Source organism: Porites lutea, chromosome 4, assembly GCF_958299795.1.
Source record: "Porites lutea chromosome 4, jaPorLute2.1, whole genome shotgun sequence".
In the NCBI taxonomy this organism is placed as follows: domain Eukaryota; kingdom Metazoa; phylum Cnidaria; class Anthozoa; order Scleractinia; family Poritidae; genus Porites; species Porites lutea.
In genome coordinates this window covers 10052753-10073280 of record NC_133204.1, presented here as the reverse complement: position 1 = coordinate 10073280, position 20528 = coordinate 10052753, and the positions used below count along the sequence as shown (strand labels likewise).

The 20528-nt window shown below is 38.8% G+C and overlaps 3 protein-coding genes across 3 annotated transcripts; all 3 read left to right on the top strand.

The window, feature by feature from the left end:
• Positions 1–3245: 3245 nt before the first annotated feature.
• On the top strand, positions 3246–9041 carry LOC140935758 (universal stress protein Sll1388-like). The gene is made up of 4 exons (XM_073385324.1): positions 3246–3508; positions 6047–6130; positions 6861–6961; positions 7954–9041. The coding sequence occupies exons 1-4, from the start codon at positions 3439–3441 to the stop codon at positions 8155–8157; spliced, it is 459 nt and encodes a 152-aa protein (XP_073241425.1). The 5' UTR covers positions 3246–3438; the 3' UTR covers positions 8158–9041.
• A 144-nt stretch (positions 9042–9185) lies between these two features.
• On the top strand, positions 9186–10691 carry LOC140934172 (uncharacterized). Its single transcript, XM_073383845.1, has one exon. The coding sequence runs from the start codon at positions 9452–9454 to the stop codon at positions 10613–10615; it is 1164 nt and encodes a 387-aa protein (XP_073239946.1). The 5' UTR covers positions 9186–9451; the 3' UTR covers positions 10616–10691.
• A 4228-nt stretch (positions 10692–14919) lies between these two features.
• Positions 14920–20016, top strand: LOC140934170 (phospholipase A2-like). Its single transcript, XM_073383844.1, has 5 exons — positions 14920–15042; positions 17718–17754; positions 18409–18550; positions 19543–19670; positions 19877–20016. The coding sequence occupies exons 1-5, from the start codon at positions 14977–14979 to the stop codon at positions 20014–20016; spliced, it is 513 nt and encodes a 170-aa protein (XP_073239945.1). The 5' UTR covers positions 14920–14976.
• The last annotated feature ends 512 nt before the right edge of the window (positions 20017–20528 follow it).

Below are 20528 nucleotides of genomic sequence, written 5' to 3'. Positions count from 1 at the left end.
TCTACTTTATTTCATTCTTGAAGCTTTTATAAGTTGACTATACCTCGTACAATAATGTAAACTTACTATATAGACCATATAGAATTAAGGGACTTTTTGTTTTTGTCATCCAGCTTACCTTTTTAACCGCCTGACTCTTTCCCTTTCTCGATTCCACAACATTTTTGAAGTAGGTAGAGATTTTCGCTTCCGCTAAACGAGGACGTTTGTTCGACCGCCCCTCTTGATCCACATTGTTTTCTTTCGTCATTGTTGATTTATTGGTAAGTTTTTCCAACAAGTACGCTTTGAAAAAAAGTTTCACTCTGCATAAAAAGACAAATCCTTTTGCAACTAACGGTTTCCATGGCAAAGAACTGGTTGCTATGGTAAATTGTGACGACGGTAATTTTATTCTTTTGCACGCGCTCGTTCGCATCATCAAAAAAGTGACTTTACTCGAAAGTAAACAAAAATGAGTGCGGCGTTTCCTCTTTTCTGGTTTCAACGAGTGTATTTTTTTGAGTCTGGTTAAATATTTTCCACATAACGCAAAGCAAAAAGCGAGCGAAGAAAGTACTCGACTTGAAGTTAACTGAGAGGTCTTTCTGTATGAGAACCTAGGATCAAAATAACTATTTTAAAGTAAGATTTGAACATGCAGAATAAAGGTGTTTTTTACGTGTGTGTGTAGACTGTGAGAAGTTCCTCTCATTTTTGCCATGAAAATAGTTTTAAGATTCTTGTGATTAACCTTTCTTTTATATGACCTTTTAGTTTCAAGATTATTGATACATTGTAAGGCAGTAAAATAAGGGCTACAACTCGTTACTTTTTTACCGGAAGTTTCGTTATTACAAGTGAAAGCCTCTCATTTTTCAAGGCGGCATTGTCTCCAAGTTTCACTTTCACGTGAACAACAGTAACTAACAATGCATTTGACATATGCAAAAATGCTAGCTATTGTTATGCGCGAAAATATGAAACTTGGAGACAATACCCTGAATAATGAGAGGCTCACATTTGTAAACACAAAATTTCTGCCAAAATATTGGCGAATTGTAGCCCTTATTTTACTGCCTTACAATATATCAATAATCTTGAAACTAAAGAGTCATATAAAAGGAAGGTTAATCTCAAGAAAGTTATTTTTTGAAAAAAATCTATCGCGTGGTTTAAAAATTATTCGCTAATTTGTTAAAGTAGACCAAGATGTTCAAAAACCGCTAACAAAAGCGCCTCGATACATACTAATCAAATCCTTCTTTCTAGCAATCGGCTGGAGCTATCTCCATGGTCTTTCACACACGTTTTTAAAAAGATTGAAACTACTATCAGGTGAAATTGCATGTCAAAAGCGCTTCATCTTCTACAGATAACAGCCGAACATCAAGATTATCCATTTTTTAACGTATTTCTAACCACAAAATCTTGATCCCAAAATATCTCGATAACGCTCTTACAGATTTCGCTTAAACTTCACGAACATCGAGGCGGCTATTGGAGGAAAAAGCTCCCGTGAAGTAATACCCTGATCATAACAAATTTTCATCTTTATCTAATACAACAGTGGGGGCAATTTTTCAAAAACTTTGTTTATGGCGACGTAGCTTATGCTCAAACTTGGGAGGTATTGGCCTTGAAAAACTGTATCGAGCCACCTTAAATCTTATGTAAGAAGACTGAAGCTTCTTTACCTGATTTTGCTAAGAATCATAATTGCAAATGGAGGGAACTATATTTAAAAAATTACCAAAAAAACCAAAAAATAGTAAAGAAATAAATAAATAGACCTTTTTACCGATACGGCGGCTATTTGAATTCATTCGATTTAAGGAGTATTATAGGATGCTCAGGGGGCATGAGCACATTTCGTTTGCATTTTCGAGCGCTTTTCGGGACATTTTTTCGTAAAGTTTTCTTAGAATAATATCGTTAAGGGCAAAAAGATCTTTGTGCCGTGTTTGGATGTAATAATGATCGCCTTTTTTCCCGAGAAATATACAGTGAAAGACCATATTTCTAATACTAAACTAGAAAAACACGGCACAAGGATCTTTTTTCCCATTACAATCTTATTCTAAGAAAACTTTAAGAAAAAATGTCCCGAAAAGCGCCCGAAAATACAAACGAAATGTGCTCATGTCCCCTGGGCATCCTATAATACTCCCTAAATCGAATTAATTCAATATGGCCGCCGTATCGGTAAAAAGGTCTATTGAAATTACTGAATAGTAATAGAAAAGATAGAGAACATTGAGCTGGTCGACCATGTCAGTTTGTGTTCGTGAGCGGCCATCATTTTAGTTCTTCCATGTATGAAAATTTAACGAGGAGAGTTTATTTTGCAAAGAGCAATTAGCACTGTCTGAAAAATTCAATACCCACTTAACATCATTGATAAGGGAAGTTTACAGTCGAATAAAGAAATGTTAGCGTCCGAATTCTTATTAAAATATTATAGGCCTCTGTGAGTATTTAGACATGCTGAAGTTGACGCTTGTCAAGAAGGCAACGAATTCAGTTACTTGCAAGGAAGTAAATTATTTGAAGGGTATGTTTTTGAAAGAATTTGAAAAAATTCGTCGGCCTGGGGAAGACTCCGATTTGAAATTACTGATTATTCAGTTCCACCTTTCCACAGTAGACAGAAAACTTGTCAGTTTCGCTCAAACTGCGGTTTGAAAGTTCATCTTGCTGGTTATTAAATTCGTTAATATCATGGTCTGTTAATAATAGCCGCAGAGAGCAGCAAGCAGCAGAAGGTGCGTGTTAGGGCGAATCAAATCGTGCCGATTTTCACGTAATCAATATTCACCGTTTATTGAAACAGGATATGGCATTGTGAAAACAAGTTCATTGTCGAGCGAGTTCCTTTCTTTGTTCTACTTGACAGTAGGTACAAATATATGTTTTTAATTACGCCGTTCACATAAGTTAGAATATCATCACGCGGCTTTTCTGCTGTGACTGCCTTATCCTACCGTAACAGAGAGATAAAAAAAGAGAGATATAAAAATATACTGTTCATATTCAAAAGCAAACAATATCATTTTAATGTACACAGGCCGATTGAATCAAGACCGTTGTTCGTACCGTGACGACTGTATGGCCAAAACGTGAAATGAATGAAATTGTAGCTCTTAGAAACCCTCATACATCGCTAGCAGAAACGCCCACCATAATGTCATAATTACAAATTCATAATGACAAAACATTATAAAAACAAAGGTGGCGGTAATAATAAAGATTGTTTCGCACCTGCGCGCTTCATCGACTGGGTTTCACGCAACGCGCTAACCAGCACGCGCCAACGAAAACCGCGCTGGTTGATGCGACCGACGGTTTGTAGTCGTGCACTTGGTTTATAGAGTGAAATGATCGCTTAGTCTGTCTGCCATATAGCCCAGGAAGGAGAAAAAGTGCTCAGCGAGGCAGAGAAAGCGGTAAACTGAAAGGATGGCGGATACTTCGGATCTTGTTTTAGTTGCGGTGGATGAATGTGATCACAGTGAGCGAGCCTTTGAGTGTGAGTAGAAATGAATCGTTTCCTTAAAATAATTTTGTGATTAAATCTAAAAAAAAAATGTTTAAGGCGTTTACACACGGACCATGGAAAAGGATATATTTTTGTGATATATATACATAGCAACACACCTCATACTAACACAGCCCCACACTATACTGAAATCGAAATTTATCGTCATCAGCGGAACTCTTTCAAGTGTTTCGTTCCGATTTAAGATTACTTTAAAAAACAGTTCGGACAAAACAGAGTAGTATTAGAGTGGTTCTGAAAGGGTTTATATCTTTTGCTGCCTATTCTCTGCCGCCAAACTCCTGATCAAGATACATATCGTTCTTGTCATCAAAATACTTGTTGACGATGGACGGAAAGACACGTTCTTCTCAGTCATATGACATCAGAAGTAGTTTACATTTGAAGAAATTATAGATCCTTGCTGTTTTCGGAAAGGGTTGAAATTGAGCGATCGTGAGCATATAAATTGGATAATTTTGAAAATTTCGATGTAATTTCTAGCATTTATGGGCTTAAAACAGGAGCTACATTTAATAAAACACGCCAAAATTAATGTCTTCTGATTAAACTCTTGTAACAGTTTTTTCGAAGCAAGAACTTAGCTGAGAATTGCTTCAACGACTTAATATGACCAAAGTACAATACATTTTATTTAGTAATACAGTTGGAGGGTGTTTAAAACACGGAAGCATAAAATGAAAAAAAAAAATGTAAATAAATACATGTATCGGCTTACTCGTATGTTGCCGGTTAAGTAACAATCGTCGTCTAACTTACAGGCCCGGGTTGCTCGAAGCATGGTTAGTGCTAACCAGCGTTAAATACCATGGAAACCTATACATTTTGATACCTCTTAACCAACGGTTAGCGCTAACCAGGCTTCGAGCAACCGGCCCCAGGAATATTTCAAGTAAATTATTTTACATAGGAGGTAATCTCGACGCTGCGTCCAGCCCTGATCCGTGTACGATGTCTTTTTCACGATTATTAACTCGGTATAAAGCGCAGATTCATGTTCTCATGTAAAAGTTTTACTGCAACAACGAAAACAGCGAAATAGGAATTGCCGCAAGCGGGACTGAGTTTAAAAAGGCGAATTTTTTATTACCAGAATTGATGCAATTAAACTGATTAAACTTTAAGTGTCCGTATTCGTAAATCTAGTGTGCATTGTTTCAAACAGCGTTATCATATAATATCTCTCAGAATTTCGTGGCAAGATTGAAACAGTGCGTGTATTATTTTTACTGGAAAATGCTCGAAAATCCCCTTAATATGCTTTAATGCTTTACTTACAACATCGATAACTTCTAGCTGAAAGACTTTTTCCAAACTGTGCCAGTTAAGAGAAAATTGAATATTTCTTTATTAAAACATTTTGAGGGGCAAAGTCTTTTGCCGCCGGCCTGTGTTTTGATCCGATGTAGGGAAATTTACTCTTGCTTGCGGTAATTTTTCCAACCGAGGTTTCTTGAGTAATAAATATTTAAATAAGAAAAAGATCACAAAAGTGCTTAATCCGCCCACTCAGTCATTTAGGAGGTTGTTAGAACCAGACAGACTCTATGATCTCTAAAAAAATTAAAATACATATATATATATATATATATATCGAGCCTTGCGACTGTATCAGGTGTTTAAACTTTGTGGCCTTCAATTTTGAATTTTTTGTTTCTTTTGTTAATGCTAGAACGAACGGACCAGAAATCAATTTTAAAAAAAAAACAGATAAAATAATGATAAAAAGATAAAGCAGAAAAAACAAATTCTCCTCAGCTTATTTTTCATTTTTCTCATTGTCAAAGAAAAAGTTGCACATCACAATCACGCGTCTTTTAAATTCTTACAGTGTTCCGCTGTATGTATATCTATGTTCCGCCTGTCAAATTGGTACTAGTCAGAGCACGCTAGACTGGTCATTCTAAATCTCTAGTAGCCGGATTGCGCGCTAATGGCCTGTTTACACAGTTTGATTCCTCGATGGCGAATTTACACGCTTTGATTTATGGGGCTGATCTTTCCCTCCAAAGAAAATGCCGAATTGAAAAACTGGCGTAAAATTGGGTCGGTTTTTGTGTTCACCATCTATTCACCTTAGAAACTGTCGTTATTTGGAAATTCTGATATTTTCACCATATCACTACGTACGAGCTAAAAGGAAAGTTTAGAGCCTTCGTGCTCAGATAGTGGGGACCGCCCAAAGAGACGTGAGCAGGAAAAAACACTGAGAAGGAAAGGGTGAGAGGGGTCAAAAGAAAGGCCGTACTCTCTGTCCCCCCTCCCCCTGAGGCCTTTCTTCAGCATTTTTTCTCTCCCCATTCGGCTGCATTTTGCGCTACTTTCTGAACTCCGGGAACAAGCAAAAGCAGCCCAATGACGGGGTTTTTTCAATGACGGACAGAGTTCTCTTCTTTAGGGCTTTAATTCCAACGATCCGACGAAAATCTCCACCCCTTTCACATAGAGTCCTCCCAAGATTTATTAGATGCTTATTTATATTAAGTGCTTGTGTTAATTTTTTTTCAGGGTATTTAAGTCATGTTCATAAAGATGGCAACTCGTTGATCGTGCTCTATTGTCACGAGAAGCTGGATCCACCCGCTTTGCTACGTAAGTTTTCACTTCTCACTTGAGCCTGCGTGCAGACGTCTCCTATTTCGTATTTCATGCAACAAGCTAAAGAAGTAAGAGACGTCTGAACGCAGGCTACTGTCACTTTGTTTGCGCCTCTTAACGATAGCGGTAACATAATTTACCTTAAGGCATGGACAACTAGGAAAATTTGAATACTTTGAATTTACTTTATTAATCAAATCATACTTTATTAATCAGATAAACTTTGGAAAAACGAGTGCGATAAAAAATTAATTCGCTACAAAAAACTTTAAAAAGACGAACTTGACCTCTGTCACTTATGACAAACATTCAAAAACTGATAGTTATGCCTCAAGAGGTAGTCCTCATTATCGTGTCACTGAAGCTTGTTAAATATAAATTATAGAGGCGGCTTTAACTAGTAACTAAGAGGCAGACTTTAAACAGGTATGAAAATTGATCACAAGGAGAGTCAGGTAGACAACGGTCACTGTTTGTCTTCCCTATGCTTCGAATACTCGTTTGCATTTTCTTAAAATAAATGAACAAATTATTGTATTTTGCAAAATTTAACCCGTAATTATGAACATCACAAACTGTGTATCCCAGTTTCACATTTGGAGGGTGCAAGTAATTCACGTGAAAAGTTTCCTGGCCAATGGGGAGAGGAAAGGTACTTTGGTTATGCTTCCATATAGCAAACACGAGTTTAATGTTTTTAGAAAAACAATCGCTATTCTTGCAGATTCCCAGCATTCGGAGGAGTGGAAACAAACTTTGAGGGAACATGAAGAAAAAAAGGACAGGGTTATTGAAAAGTACAAGACAAAATGCGAGCAAAAAAGGGTGAGAACATTGACTGTTATCATTAAGAACATACTTTTAAACAGTTCATCTAATCACCAGTTCTCTCTCCTCACAGAGGTCCCCGCTGGGTATCCAATAAAAGGGACCTTAAGATCCCACGACGGCGACGGCAACGAGAACTTCAGAAAAGCAATAGGTTTGATAAGCAAAACAAGAATTTTGCACGTGCACCACGCCTTTTTGTACATTTCTTTGCCAGCACTGCACGACTGCGACGTGAAACTTCCTAAATTCACGTTTTATGGCGAAAGTAAACAAACGACGACAAAATTTTCTCTCTTTTTTTGAACTTGAAAATTGCTCTTAGGAATTCAACTCCAAGAGAATTCGCCAATATTTGACAAAATAAGTGAGTTGCAATGATAGCGATGAAGATTGAAAGAACGCGAGCTCACTTTTTAGGCGACGTTTTCGCCACCGTCGTCGTCCTCAGATCTTAACGTCCCTAAAAATAGCTCTGCACGCGGGGGACGATAGGGCCTCTGTCATATAATGCATTCAAGATGGCGCCGGGTTTCCGAGGAACACTGGAGCTAAGTCGCACCCTCTTCAATGTTTACCAAATGGCAGATATGCTTCAACAGATTTCCCTTTTCGTGCGACCCTTTCCCCTTCCTATCGTCTCCCGCGCGCTTTCTTTTTTTCCCTCTACCCAGCCTCTCTACGACACGAAGAGGCCGCTGCGGAGGAGAGAGACACAAGTTGAAAGCGGCCTTAAGGTTATACGCGGACGATTCGCACCTACGAATTTTAGCGCAACAATCGGTAACTAGACTTCGACATGCTTTAAATATAGCAAAATGGTTTGCTCATTGTCGCAGAGCTTCTTATCATATCTATTGTTATGGAGTTTTGCTTTGACTGTACCGGGAGTCATCTCTAAAGTTCTCAGTAATTTAATGTCAATAGTCATATTACACGTTAGTTGGCGTTGATACTGATTTCTCATTATTATGCGCTTTTTTTTTCAGCTGAAGGCAAAAATCAAGGTGGAGTTCGGTAAGGCCGGAGAGACTATCCACAGAATTGCTGAAGAAGAAAAAGTCAGTTTTATCGTAATGGGAGGCCGCGGGCTCTCAACACTGCGGCGAACGCTTCTAGGAGGAGTCAGTGATTACGTCATGAAGCATACCCAGATCCCTGTTTGCTTCGTGCCAGGGCACGGTGGACATTAAAAGGAAGGGGTCTGGGCTATTCCTTGGCTGAATGCATACAAAAATGAAGCTATTACAATTTTTTTTGTTAATAAAGTCTGTTTCATTCTTGACCTAAAAAAAATGCTTTTTTGATGCATTATTAAACAAATGTGATCAGTTTAGAAGCAAGAAATTTATTAAAATGATCACCAAAGAGCGAATGTACTGAATCAGTATTTCAAATTCTCTCAACTAATTCTTTAAAGATCTTTAAGGAAATGTATAGAAATCTGTTTGGAGAATTTGTATGTGGATATCGGGGCTTAAAGGGTTTCAGCTTGTTTCGAGGTCAGCTCACCGTGGGAACGAAGCTGGCGACCTTGTGTTTACTTTCCAGCCGTTCAGTTCCATTTGGTCTCCCGCTTTCTAAACTGCACATACAGAGATTGTCATTATTTTAATTTATTATTACGACTCTTTCGTTGGGATATTCAGACCATTTAAGATATACTTCAAATGGTAAATTCTAAGTAAGAAATACTAAAATGACAGATGGGCTATATAAAATAACAAGCAAACAAGGTTAGCAGATTAGTTTTGCTCGGTTGGTCCATAAAGTGATTATAGCTCTGTCCTAACAGAGCTATTATCTCCGAGTTTAGGTCCGCCTTTGAAAATTTACAGCGATGATTTCAACACATTATCAACGGCACAATAATTTCTTTTTAAAGGTAAGCTAATGAGCTCTTTTTCGGTCCACCGCTCATTATTACAAGCATTTTACAGGCAATTGAAAGTGTGATTCGATTTTTCTTTGTGAACTGTTCAGATACAAGAACTGTTAATTATCTTTTGTTCTGCTAGTGAAGGAGAAACAAAGGGTGCCTTGTGAAGCGAAGAAAATAAATGTACTTTTAATTTGCCTTCTGCTTCCACGGTATCTGTGTACATTTGTCAGCTATGAATATTTAACAGTCGGTTTAAGTCAAATATTTGATCAAACAACTGAAAGTGACTTGGTTATTTCGCGTAAGAAACTGGTCATTTTTGTGTTTAGTTTAGCAGGATAATGTTGCCATTGTTTTCAACCGACTTCGTCATTTCCTAGAAACATCAAAGCGGGCCATTTTGATTACTTTCATTAACTTAACAAAGGCCTCCGCAAGGAAGACTTTATTTGTCATGTACAAGCGACGAATACGAAATCCCTAAATCAGAAAACAAGGATATCAAGCGAAAGACCATAGTGAGCATAAGTATCTGGTTCATTTACTTTGGATTAAAAGAGTAAAAACTCTACAGAAAATAACACAAAGCCGCACGGAAAGGGAACATGAGCGAAAGAAATGCACATAGCAAAAGCTTACTGGATTTTGGAAAAGCTAGCATGTACGTTATAGCTGAAAATGGACTACAAAAAGAAACAGCGCATCATCAAATCGAACAGACAGGTGAAAAGAATTCATTATCGGCGAAAAATATTATATTTTCGCGCACGAAGGCAATTACCTTCAGCTGGAAAGAGATTCATCCCAACGCTTCTGAACGTAACAACAACGTCAGAGTATTGGATTTGAACGACTCTCTGCGAGGCGTCAATGGAAACAAGAAAAGTTCCATCAATACTCTAAGGACTAAGGGACTTGCAGGTACAGACTGGCAAAAATGTCGTTCAACTCATCCCCACTGCTATTTAAAGGCGTTAGGAGTTAACGATTTGAAACAAACTTCTAACGACCACAAACGAAAGCCTTGTTTGCGTCCATTCGAATTAGATGAAGGCAGTAAAAGTGGCATCTGTGGCTGTAAAGAAGACAGATGGGCAGAAAAAAAATTGACGAGAGCCGAAACCGGTGACAATCAGGAGGATTGTATTATGGAGTGTTTATACGAAATGAAACCACTGCCCCGCAGCAGCTCAGATTCAATGCCAAGTGAACCAGGTAATGAGGACTCTGCAAAAGGACCGGTTGTTGAACAGGCTGATGGGGAAAGCGAGGAGAACAATCTTCCTAGTGTCCTGACACTCAATTGCAAAAAAGACGAAAAACCTACCGGAAAACGTTATTTGAGGAGAATATTTTATGCCAAAGGAAACGATTTATGGAATCCTGGTAACCAAGAACATCTACCTCAAATACAGAAGAAAACAAAAAATCAAACAGGGACGGCTTTGGCGACTATGGATAATTCATCCGCAGGAAAAATGGATCAAAACTCGCCAAACTCGGCAAATTGCTTACATATAAACAATCAATTTCTTTTGCCGCTTAATACCTGTTTTTTGAAAAGCAGAGGAAAACAAAAACATCATCTTAACTCGACAGTTAAACTACCCACTGTGGTGGACAAAAACACTGGTCAGATCCATTTAGCCCTTGGAGCGATCGCTTATGAACCAAGCGACTACAACAAATGGTCGCGAAAGCAGAAACGCATACCACCCGGAAGTACAAAAATTCAGTCAAGTTTTCCATATCTTTTTGTATTAAAATAAAGCAGAGAAAAAGAAAAAAAAAACGAGAGGAAAAACATATGTGCAGCAACTTCCCGGCATCACTGCCTGAGGCGGAAGTGAATTGATTTTTGGATCTTTTTCAGGCCAGACGCACAAGATAAAGTGGATAGTTATTGTTGTTTTCAATTAACTGAATCTCAGGGAGATTCTGGTAGAAATTTGCATTTTGCAATCCTTCGAAAAGAAATACATCAGATACATCTGCGATTGAACAAATGTTGTTGATTGAAGATGAAAATTTACATAACAAGTCTATAAATACTGTTTTGACTGAACTGAAAATAACCAAGAGACAGGTGTCTTCTCTGAAAGCGAAATAGAATCGTTTGATGATTTAGTCTATTCACGTTCTAACCGCAAGGTTTCCCAGTAATGTTTCAAGCCACATATTAATGTTTTGAAATTTGTACCAAAATTATGGCATCTCGGCTAAGGCCTCGCCCCTAATAATTCCTTTTTTTTGAAACTTGTGCATTTTATTTTTGTATTTGGCCCTAAGTCGATGCTAAAACTGAAAAATTGACGAAAAGTGGGGCTGTGGACGCTCGGCTTCCTTACTTAGACTAAACAGGAGTCTGCGGCTGTACAGGGTATGGTTTCGAGGGTCGTTTGTCTTAAACGGGGTTTACCTACTCACTACTTTAGCCTCTCCAACAGTGTGAAATTAAGTTAAGGAACGTAGCTTAATAGCAGACTGTGGCATAGTGGTGTTAGTGCGCCCGCGCCAGTATATTTTAATAGATATCGCTTATACTTACGAAAATTAAAAGTATTACATATTTTTTATCTATTCAGATTTTTCCTGGTTCTCTAGTTACTCGAAAGAACAACATTTTTTATAGTATTAAACAAGGGGTGAAATTTGGGTTGCCCTCTGAAACAGGGTTACAAAATAAGGGGTCTTAATTCAACTGGGTGCCAAAATGGGAAAAAAGAATTGTCTTAAACCGAGACACTATGGCTCCATTTAAAAAGCTGCATATACCATTCTATTTTATAGGTCATAAACATCAGTTAGTTCTTTTTCCGCACAACGACAAGAACAAAAACACTAGCCTTGATTAACAGCACTGTGACACAGTTATGGAAGCTGAACAGTGACTTAAGTTTTCTTCCTAATTTTGTTTTTCGTTCGATCTAGACCAAATGTCATAGTCACTTTGTTTGAAAATGAAATTTTCCAAATAGAATTCTACTGGAGTCTTTCTTGAGAAGTAACTGTCAATTTCTTGAACTTGATAGGATCTTGTATCACGGCACTTCACACTTTGCTTCGTCCTCTTTTGATATTCGCCTCTAAGCGCTTCTTCCTCGTCAGTTTGTACGAGATTTTTCTCTTGTAACTGTCGTGAAATTTTAGCATTCAACCTTAACTTGTCTGCATCCTGCTTCGCCTTCGTAGTGCATGACAACGGGAGCTCTTTCTTCCACCAGTTTTGATCCGTGCCCGAATTATTAGTAGGTCGAACAGCATCGCTTTTCCACACAACTCTGTCACGCTTAAACTGTCCACAATTCACCTGCTTTGTTTGTAAACTGCAGAGCGTTACAGTCATGCTTTGTGAGTAAATTATTCTTCCCTTGAAATTTTTGGCCTTGTCTTGTTCTTGGTCCGTGATATCATTATATCCTTGTTGGAAGCTAAATCTAAACGAAGTTGGGATTTTTTGATATTCCAATGGTTCTTTGCCAAGATACAATCCACGTACAATCCTTGGCCTTCGAATTAATATCTTTTCTCTTCCAAGAGAAGCTGTTTCAAACGACGGATGAAGTCGATTATTGCTCGGATCAGAGTAGCACTCTTGATGTAAAAAAATTGCACCTTTTATACCACAATCTGCCGGCCTTTCGTTGAAACGTATGATGGCTTCCTTTGTCCTGTGCCATTATAATTCATTTGGTTATCTTTGTTGAAGGATACAATTGAAGAAAAGATTAAAAAATGGATAAAAACTACAAAACACAAATTTTCATGTGGTGAATTAATTGAATTAGATCGGAGGAACTATTTATTTTCGCTGTATCCACTGACCAAGCAGGTTTTCGTTTCGAAAATAACTTTATTGTCAAATCGTTTTCGGAAGAATGACAGCATTTACATTTTATGACATTTAGATTGCTAGTCGGTTTAAATGAACCATTTTTCTTGACAAAATGCCAGCCGTCCTTTAGAGTAGAAAAACAAAAACAAAAAAAGGATAATAACTTGGCTTCTCAGATGCGCATTTATAAATATATTTTTCGATCCCCTTAGTCTCAATTTTCAATATTAATCATCTAACCAGAAAATGTCTAGTTTTTAATGTCACATTTTCTTGACTCTGGCAGGTCTGTTATCTCCTTATTTTATTAGACTTTTGGCATGTAAACAAAACCTGCCAAATACAAGCCAGTTCTTTCTTTCCTCTGAATTTTGAAATGCACAGAAAATGAGGGTTTCCAGCAATAAAATTAATTAATTCTGATGTGCCAGCCGCCAACCTTAAATTCGGGAAGGAAATTAAAATCATGCGCAGACCAGACCAGGGCGCGTCACGATGATTCCCACGTGTGACTACAAATCCTTCTTTCGACTTCTTTAAGTGACGATGCCCTTGGTCATCTCTCGCTGTCACTGAGTTATTAGCCGTGATGTTATTGGCTGTGAAGACACTAAATGTGATTGGTGCGTTTTGATCCGTGTTTTGTCAGAGTTATACGGTCGTTTATTGTTATTCAAACTGTTGGTTGTCAAATCATTCTCTGGTAGTTAGTTTTGCTTGAGTGCGTCAATACGTCGTTTGTAAGGTGCCGGTAACTGTTAACTCCAATTCAGTGGAGTTTGTAAACGCTTAACTGACAGACGACCAATAACATCACGTTTTAACTGAGAGATCGATGACCAATAACATCACGGCTAAACTGACCGACCGGACCAATAACATCGCGACGTACTGGCTGACAAACGACCAATTACGTGACGGCTAAACTGAGAGACGACTAATAACATTACCGCTTAACTGAGAGATGACCAATGACATCACGGCTTAACTGAAGGGGCCTAATACAGCTTCGTGTGGTACAACCCACGTAATGTGACATTTATCGCATATTAGCGGGCCAAATTGAATGGTCTGTGTACGATAAGGCTATGAAATGCCTCAGTAAATGTCTTATCAGGTGATTCATATTTAATTCTAAAACTTATTAATTATTCATGCTGTCAAAAGCCAATAAAGGACGACCATTTAGGTTATGTGGATGAATTTTGATTTCTAATAAAACACCAGATACAAAAAACCACTAGGTTTTCATCTCAGATGAAACATATTTTTTCGTCTGACATCAAACACTTGCTTTTTAATGAAATGTTTTACTTATAAACAACGAACTCATGGAAACAAAGCAATACAAGGGAAAACACCCGGGCGGGGGGCGGGGGGGTACTCCCATACATTACCTATACGGGTATGTGCCGCCCGACGGGGTCGTGATTTTGAAGCTCCTGATTTAGAACGGGGTATCCATTTCAGAGGCGTTTTCTAGAACGGGGTATAAAAAATTGTGGATCACGGGGTTATCTTCTGCTTAAAATTGTTTCTGATTATGAAGAAGCATTTATTTGATGTATAAGTCGAACAAATAAAGAAATATCTTTTTTTTTTTAAAAAACAGGGCTATTTCAATTTACAAACTTTCTAGAACGGAGTATAAAAAATTGGACCATTTCTAGAACGGGGTATCAATTTTAGGGGAATTTTTTTTTAGAACGGGGCGCCAATTTGGAGTCCTGGGCGGCACATACCCATCCAAAAAATACCCAAGTGCCCCCCCCGGGGGGAAACATGTCACTGCATAGTTTTCTATTGTTTCATTTTAGAGGACATGTCTAAAACTCGGGCTTCGTGCTTCATCACGGGTTCCAAACACGTCGAATAAAAAGGTGAAAGCACTCGGCCTACGACCTCGTGCTTTCATCTGTTTCTTAGTGTTTGGAACCAGTGATGAAGCACTCGCCCTCGTTCTAAACATATTACGTGAACTATAACTATTGATATAACTGAAAATCCAACCCCGCCTGTGCTCAAAGGGGTGATCGGACACTATGAAAGTCATGGCATGGAATTTTTGGATGAAGTGCTAATTCATTGGAGGTAGTGATCTTTGTTTCGTTTAATCTAAATGTATCAAAGTGGTAACCAAGGTCATTTAATAAATGGGTTTGGAAGCTTTCAATATTCGTTCTCAAACTCATTTAATAATTCATAAAGAAAATATTAAAAAAAATGCTTAACGAGTGTGCACGCACTGTTTAAAAATTTCCTTGGGTGTCAGTCAGGCTTCTTAAAACGGCAAAAATGATTACTCGATTTATTCACCTTCTTGTGCTTAGTGGCTTTATATTGTCCCTTCATTGCACATCGGTAAGTTTGTGTTGTTGTAAAGCGTAGTTGGTGCGATGTTCTTATGCATGATGCGAATTGATTATTTCTGTAAGTTTGAATCAGAACGTATGTTCTGGATTCTTGGTCGTTAGAGATTAGATGTTCAAAAATTAGAAGCAGAGCATCATATTAGTTATCTTTAAGTGGGGAATCGAGCTCGATACAGGTTCATCGAGCTCGACATGTCCACCGAGCTCGATCAACAATACAACAAGAATGTTTGAGAGGTTGGGGAAAAATTAACCGGAAAAGTAATGATGCGTCAAGTGCATTTGCTTACTTTGTTCAACACGTCCTTCCGTACCACTACCATGATTACTGATGTATTATTATCATAATAATTATTATTAATTCTCTTGGACTCGTGCTCTTTCCTCTTATGGAGCCGAGTTCATTCCATGAGCTCAGGGCAGTCATAAGACTCGTGGATTACAGTGATGGATAGTGACTTCCTGAGTATGTGAGCAGTCCCAAGGAGGACAATCTTCGGAAGCTCTGTTATTCTGATGTTTCCTGGGATCTTGCTGATGTAGTTTTCAGTCCCATTCTTGACTAGCCTGTGCCAGGCTCTCAGATAGTATAGTGGGGAAGTATTAAAACGAGCAAAGCGAAAATAAGACGCGCGCGACTTGGGAAAGGGAGTGATGGCTGCGGGAAAAATGCGTTTTTCGCATTTTTTTATACTGAACGACTTTCCACCATCATCTCGGAGCCTGGAACAGGCTAATTCTTGACAGGCGAGAGAGCACCAATGACCACCGAGACCGAGTTGTCGTTTTTAGTTTCCATGTTTTCTCAATTTCCGGTATTTCGAGATCCTTGTACTTGGAAAGTTTTTCTTCTGTTTTTAAAGAGGTATTTGTTTTAAATTGGGGACAGATATATCAATGGGCAGGCAGGTCCTCTTCTCCTTGTCTGTCACTACTATGTCTGGCCTGTTTACCTTAATCACTTTGTCTGACTGGACTGGCATGTCCCAGAGTATAGTCACTGCGTTGTTTTGAGTTACTCAGTCGATGGCTCATGTTCGTAATATTTATCGTGCACTTTGATGTCATAGTGCTGGCATATTGCCCATTGGAGGTATGCTGCTGCCTTATTATGTCTTTGTTCGTACTTTGTTTTGAAACGTTCAGGACATCCTGAGACGTGGTGGTCCACTGTTTCCTGGCGTTGGTTGCAAATCATCCACACATTATTATTATTATTATTATTATTATTATTATTATTATTATTTAATTTATGACAGTTAAAGGCGCCTATCTATTTAGTTATTATACGGTTAATAACAATACGCCAAATTAACTTTTATTTTGGTATTCTGACTTACTTTGCATCGTATCAAGAGAGAATGAAAGGACAGAGTTAATCCCCATATAGGTCCCTGATCCCCATAGTTGTCCCTCTTATGTTATATTTGGACGGTGCCGATTTTCCCGCGGAAATGATCAACACCTTACCTCGCGACACGTGAAAGATTTGTAGGAAGGAAATTCCAAAATAATACTGAATTCGAAATGAGAATAGGAATTATAAGTTTTAAACCTGATCCGAGTCGAAATCTTTTCAACATTAAAACCCCGCGTCATAGCAAAAGAAAACAAGTTTAGATTCATTTTGTGGGCTGTTGAGGAAGCGCATCCAACGGTGACAAAATCATCAAGTTTCGTGCGCTCATAACACCGTGACGTAAGCCGAATTGTTTTGCTTGATCGCCCTGGCTGAGGAAATTGTCATCGCTTTGATTTTTAAGGGAAAAATGTTGAACTATTAAAGACCAGTGCTATCTATAAACAGCTGCTAACTACAAAGAAACACGAGATAGCTGAAGACACAACGCGTGAGGTGGACAAAGACTTAAATATCTGTTGATCGCTTTCGGCAAGTCTATATGAACTTTTCGATCTCATTTCAATCGTAGTTTTCTTGACGCATTCTGTTTGTTTACTTTTAAACATGTGCAAGCGCTGGCTTTTCCCACTTGTTCCTCCATTTTGCTTGACGGTCAGTTCACGAATAACGCGAAGACTGAAATGGCGAGAGAATCTGCTCAGCTGTTGACGGGTAAAAAACGTGACTTGGCTATTTAACTAACCTGTTGGGAATCAGCGTTCTCACTTCTCAGAAGAGATGTAAAAATGGCTTAAGAGGGAAAACGAATTTGATAGGGCCTGATGGATTAACCTCTGGTGTATTCACCCTCTTGTATTTAAAACGGGGAAACTGACAGCATTGTTGTGAGGGTTTCTTTAGTTCTTGGAAATCAATAAGGAGAGGAAAGCCTACAATGGCTGACAAAATTCTTGGGACACTTGGCACGATGCGGCTTAAACTGACTCTCCTCCCTCCTCACCCCCAAGCGGTGTTGTATTTTGAGCACCCTTTCCACTTTACCCTGTCCTGAAAAGTGTTTGTTTATCCCAACATTGTTTGGGGGAAGGGGAGGGGAGGGGAGGGCCATTAGGGGCATCCGAACTATTGCAAAAGTAGATATTATGCTACATTTGCATATTTAATATGTTACCGCTGTCGAAGAAAGGTTTTCAATAATTGTCCCAAGGATTTTAAGCCTCCATTATAGGAACGAGGGGAGGCTGAGAACGAGATAATTCCACCAACTTCTTTAATGTGAGAACGCTTGTTTATTTTTTCAGGGCAAGGTTCTCAAAGACGTTCAACAAAGTGCAAACGGTAAGCATGTCAGCTTCTTAACAATTGAACAAAGCGGAGACAAAGAAATATAGGAGGGGATTTCAATTGCCTTCAAGAAGTGTAATTGAGAAAGACCTCACGTGATAGCTAGTGTTGGCTATGGTGGTGTTAGGAGGGAGTGGGGGGCGGGGGGCTGGGAGCGGGGGGCAGGGAGCTGCGAGCGGGGGACGGAGAGCGGGAGGCGGGTGTGTTTCATTCTGAGACTTTATCTACGACTCTTTGCCGTATGTTTTAAATATTTAGTTTTTTGCTGTTCTAAAACATTAGTAAAAAAGATACTTAGTAGTGATTCAGAAAAAAAAAACATCATAAAAAGATTTTGTCGAAAACTTTTGTTTTCATTTTGTCCTCGCCTCACGTGCCCGTTAAGTTAGGCCTGATTTATGCCGGTATCACTGATTGTCGGGTACGGCGATTGCTCAATTTTTGGGGATGATCCTCTTTTCACCCCAGTAGCCTCTCATGCATGAGAGGCACTTACTTATTATCGCTTGGACCACATGAACACAGTATTTTGGGACACGCCGGTTTGCTGCACTTCTTTCCCCTGTGACACATGCCTATGCACAGAATGACCCCTTCTGCCGGTTCCAGCTTTGATCATTCTGAAAGACAGTGCCTCTTTTTTTGTAGGATTGTTGTCAAGAAAAAGAGGACTGATTGAGTTTTTTGTAATGATCAAATGCAAGGCTAGTAGAAATCCATTTGACTTTAATAATTATGGCTGCTGGTGTGGTCTCGGAGGAAAAGGCAAACCTCTTGATGAAGTTGACAGGTAATCAAACAACGACTAAGACCCTATCTACAATAACACGGTTTTGAAAACCTATTTATCGAAGCTCAGTCAGCACCTGTGCTCAGGAGTCTAGTATAGGCTCCTGCCATACTAGAGTAGTTGCCTGATTTCAATTTAAGCCATCGAAAACGTTCTCGCGGCCATAGACTCCTTCCACGATTTTTTCAACTTTCAACTGTGACCAATTAAGCAAAAAACTCGTCAACACGGCTGAATAGAACGCCTAAAATGACTAAAGTTAGCAAAGTTTGAAAGTGATTTGTTGAAAACTAACGATAATACAGCTTTGCAAAGTCGCACAATTGTACAGATGTTTATGTGGCGAGGGGCAAGTCCGTCCCCCACTTCTGTGAAACTTCGCGACTTTGCAGAGCAATAGGGACTTTTTTAAGATTCATCGAAGCGACGGCAACAAAAACCTTTAAAAAAAACAATGGGTTTAAGAAGCAAACTTATTAGCGGATAAAAGAGCATATATCATGGAAATTATTGGGAAGTTGTTGGCGCGAAAAAAACTAATGCCATGCAATATTGTCGTCGAAATAAGGGGAAATCATTACCGCTGTTGCAATGTGGGATAAAAGGGGGCAAGAAAGTGAATAAATTTGCCAATGCAAGAAATCGCGGTAAAGGTTGTTTATTATAGACGACAGAAAATGAAGAACTTTTCATCTACGATAATAGCCCATTATCGGTGGACAGGTGGAAGTGATCAAGAATGTTATCTTTTTGGGCTCAGGAGCGACCGCAGATGTCCTCACAGCGAGCAATAATGACGTACTTATTGTCGAAACTCGAACTGTGTATTTTGTATGACTATTTGTCTTCTCGTTTTTTTTGTTTTAAATCGACAGCGATTATTCGTGTTGCCAAATTTACCACTTGTTTGCCCCTTGATCCCCGCAAAGATGGCGGGAGTCGTGAAAGAGGTCTTGACTATTAGTTATCATCGAGTTTTTTTCTTCGTACAGTTGCTGTCGAGATCACGATAATTGCTACAAAAGTCTTCGGCTGTCTGGCGCTTGTGGCGTTATCGATCAGCAGTTGCCTCTTACAATCTACGCAAGGCCTTATTCATTCAAAGAATGCACAGTTTGTGGTAAGTAAAGCTGCGATCATGCGATTAACTATATGGCCAAAAATGGACCAACACGGGAAATCCCGAGCGGCGTGGAATGGGATCTATTTTTAAACCTCAGTAAATCACGTGAATGACCATGCAGTGAAATCTTCCCTATTCCCCTCCCATACGCAAGAAACTCGCTCTTCTTCGCAATTACTACAAATATATCTTTTACTTTTCAGAACCGGCTTCTCATTACAAGCAAGATGGAGAGTGTCTCTACGGGCTGTGCAAATGTGACGCTGACGCGGCCAAGTGTTTCGCTAAGTATGAGGATAAATACAACGTGAAGTTTAAGTTTTATCCAAAACTTTTCTGTTAAAAAAGGAAAAAGAAAATAATTGAAAGGCTTTTGTAAGGTTATTTTTTGGTCAGTACTTTTGTCCGGTACTGACGTTGCAATTGTATTTGATGTCGATCAAGGTTAAACAATCTTACTTTAATATAGGGGAATTTTTTGGGATCGTCTTAAAAAACCTATCCTCAAAGACAGAACATTTTTCTCGGTCTGTTGCTTTTCTTTTCTTTTACTGGAGATTTATCACTGCCAGACTAGTATTATTTCAGTGAGAAATATTTTCGCCAATACTCCGAAGTTTGTGTTTTATTTCTACTGCGCAATTTAGCATAACAGTAAAACTGATCATGTCATAAGTGTTCCAAGGGACGTATCGGCCACAAGGGAGGTTCCCGGCAGTTGAGGGGTGAATGTGTTAAGGGAACTCCGCTTTTTGGCTTGGCCATATATAACAACAGGAGCCCATAACTTATTGGCTCCTGATAACAATAATGATTATGTTGTGAGCGCTGTTGGGACATGAGACAGACAGTTAA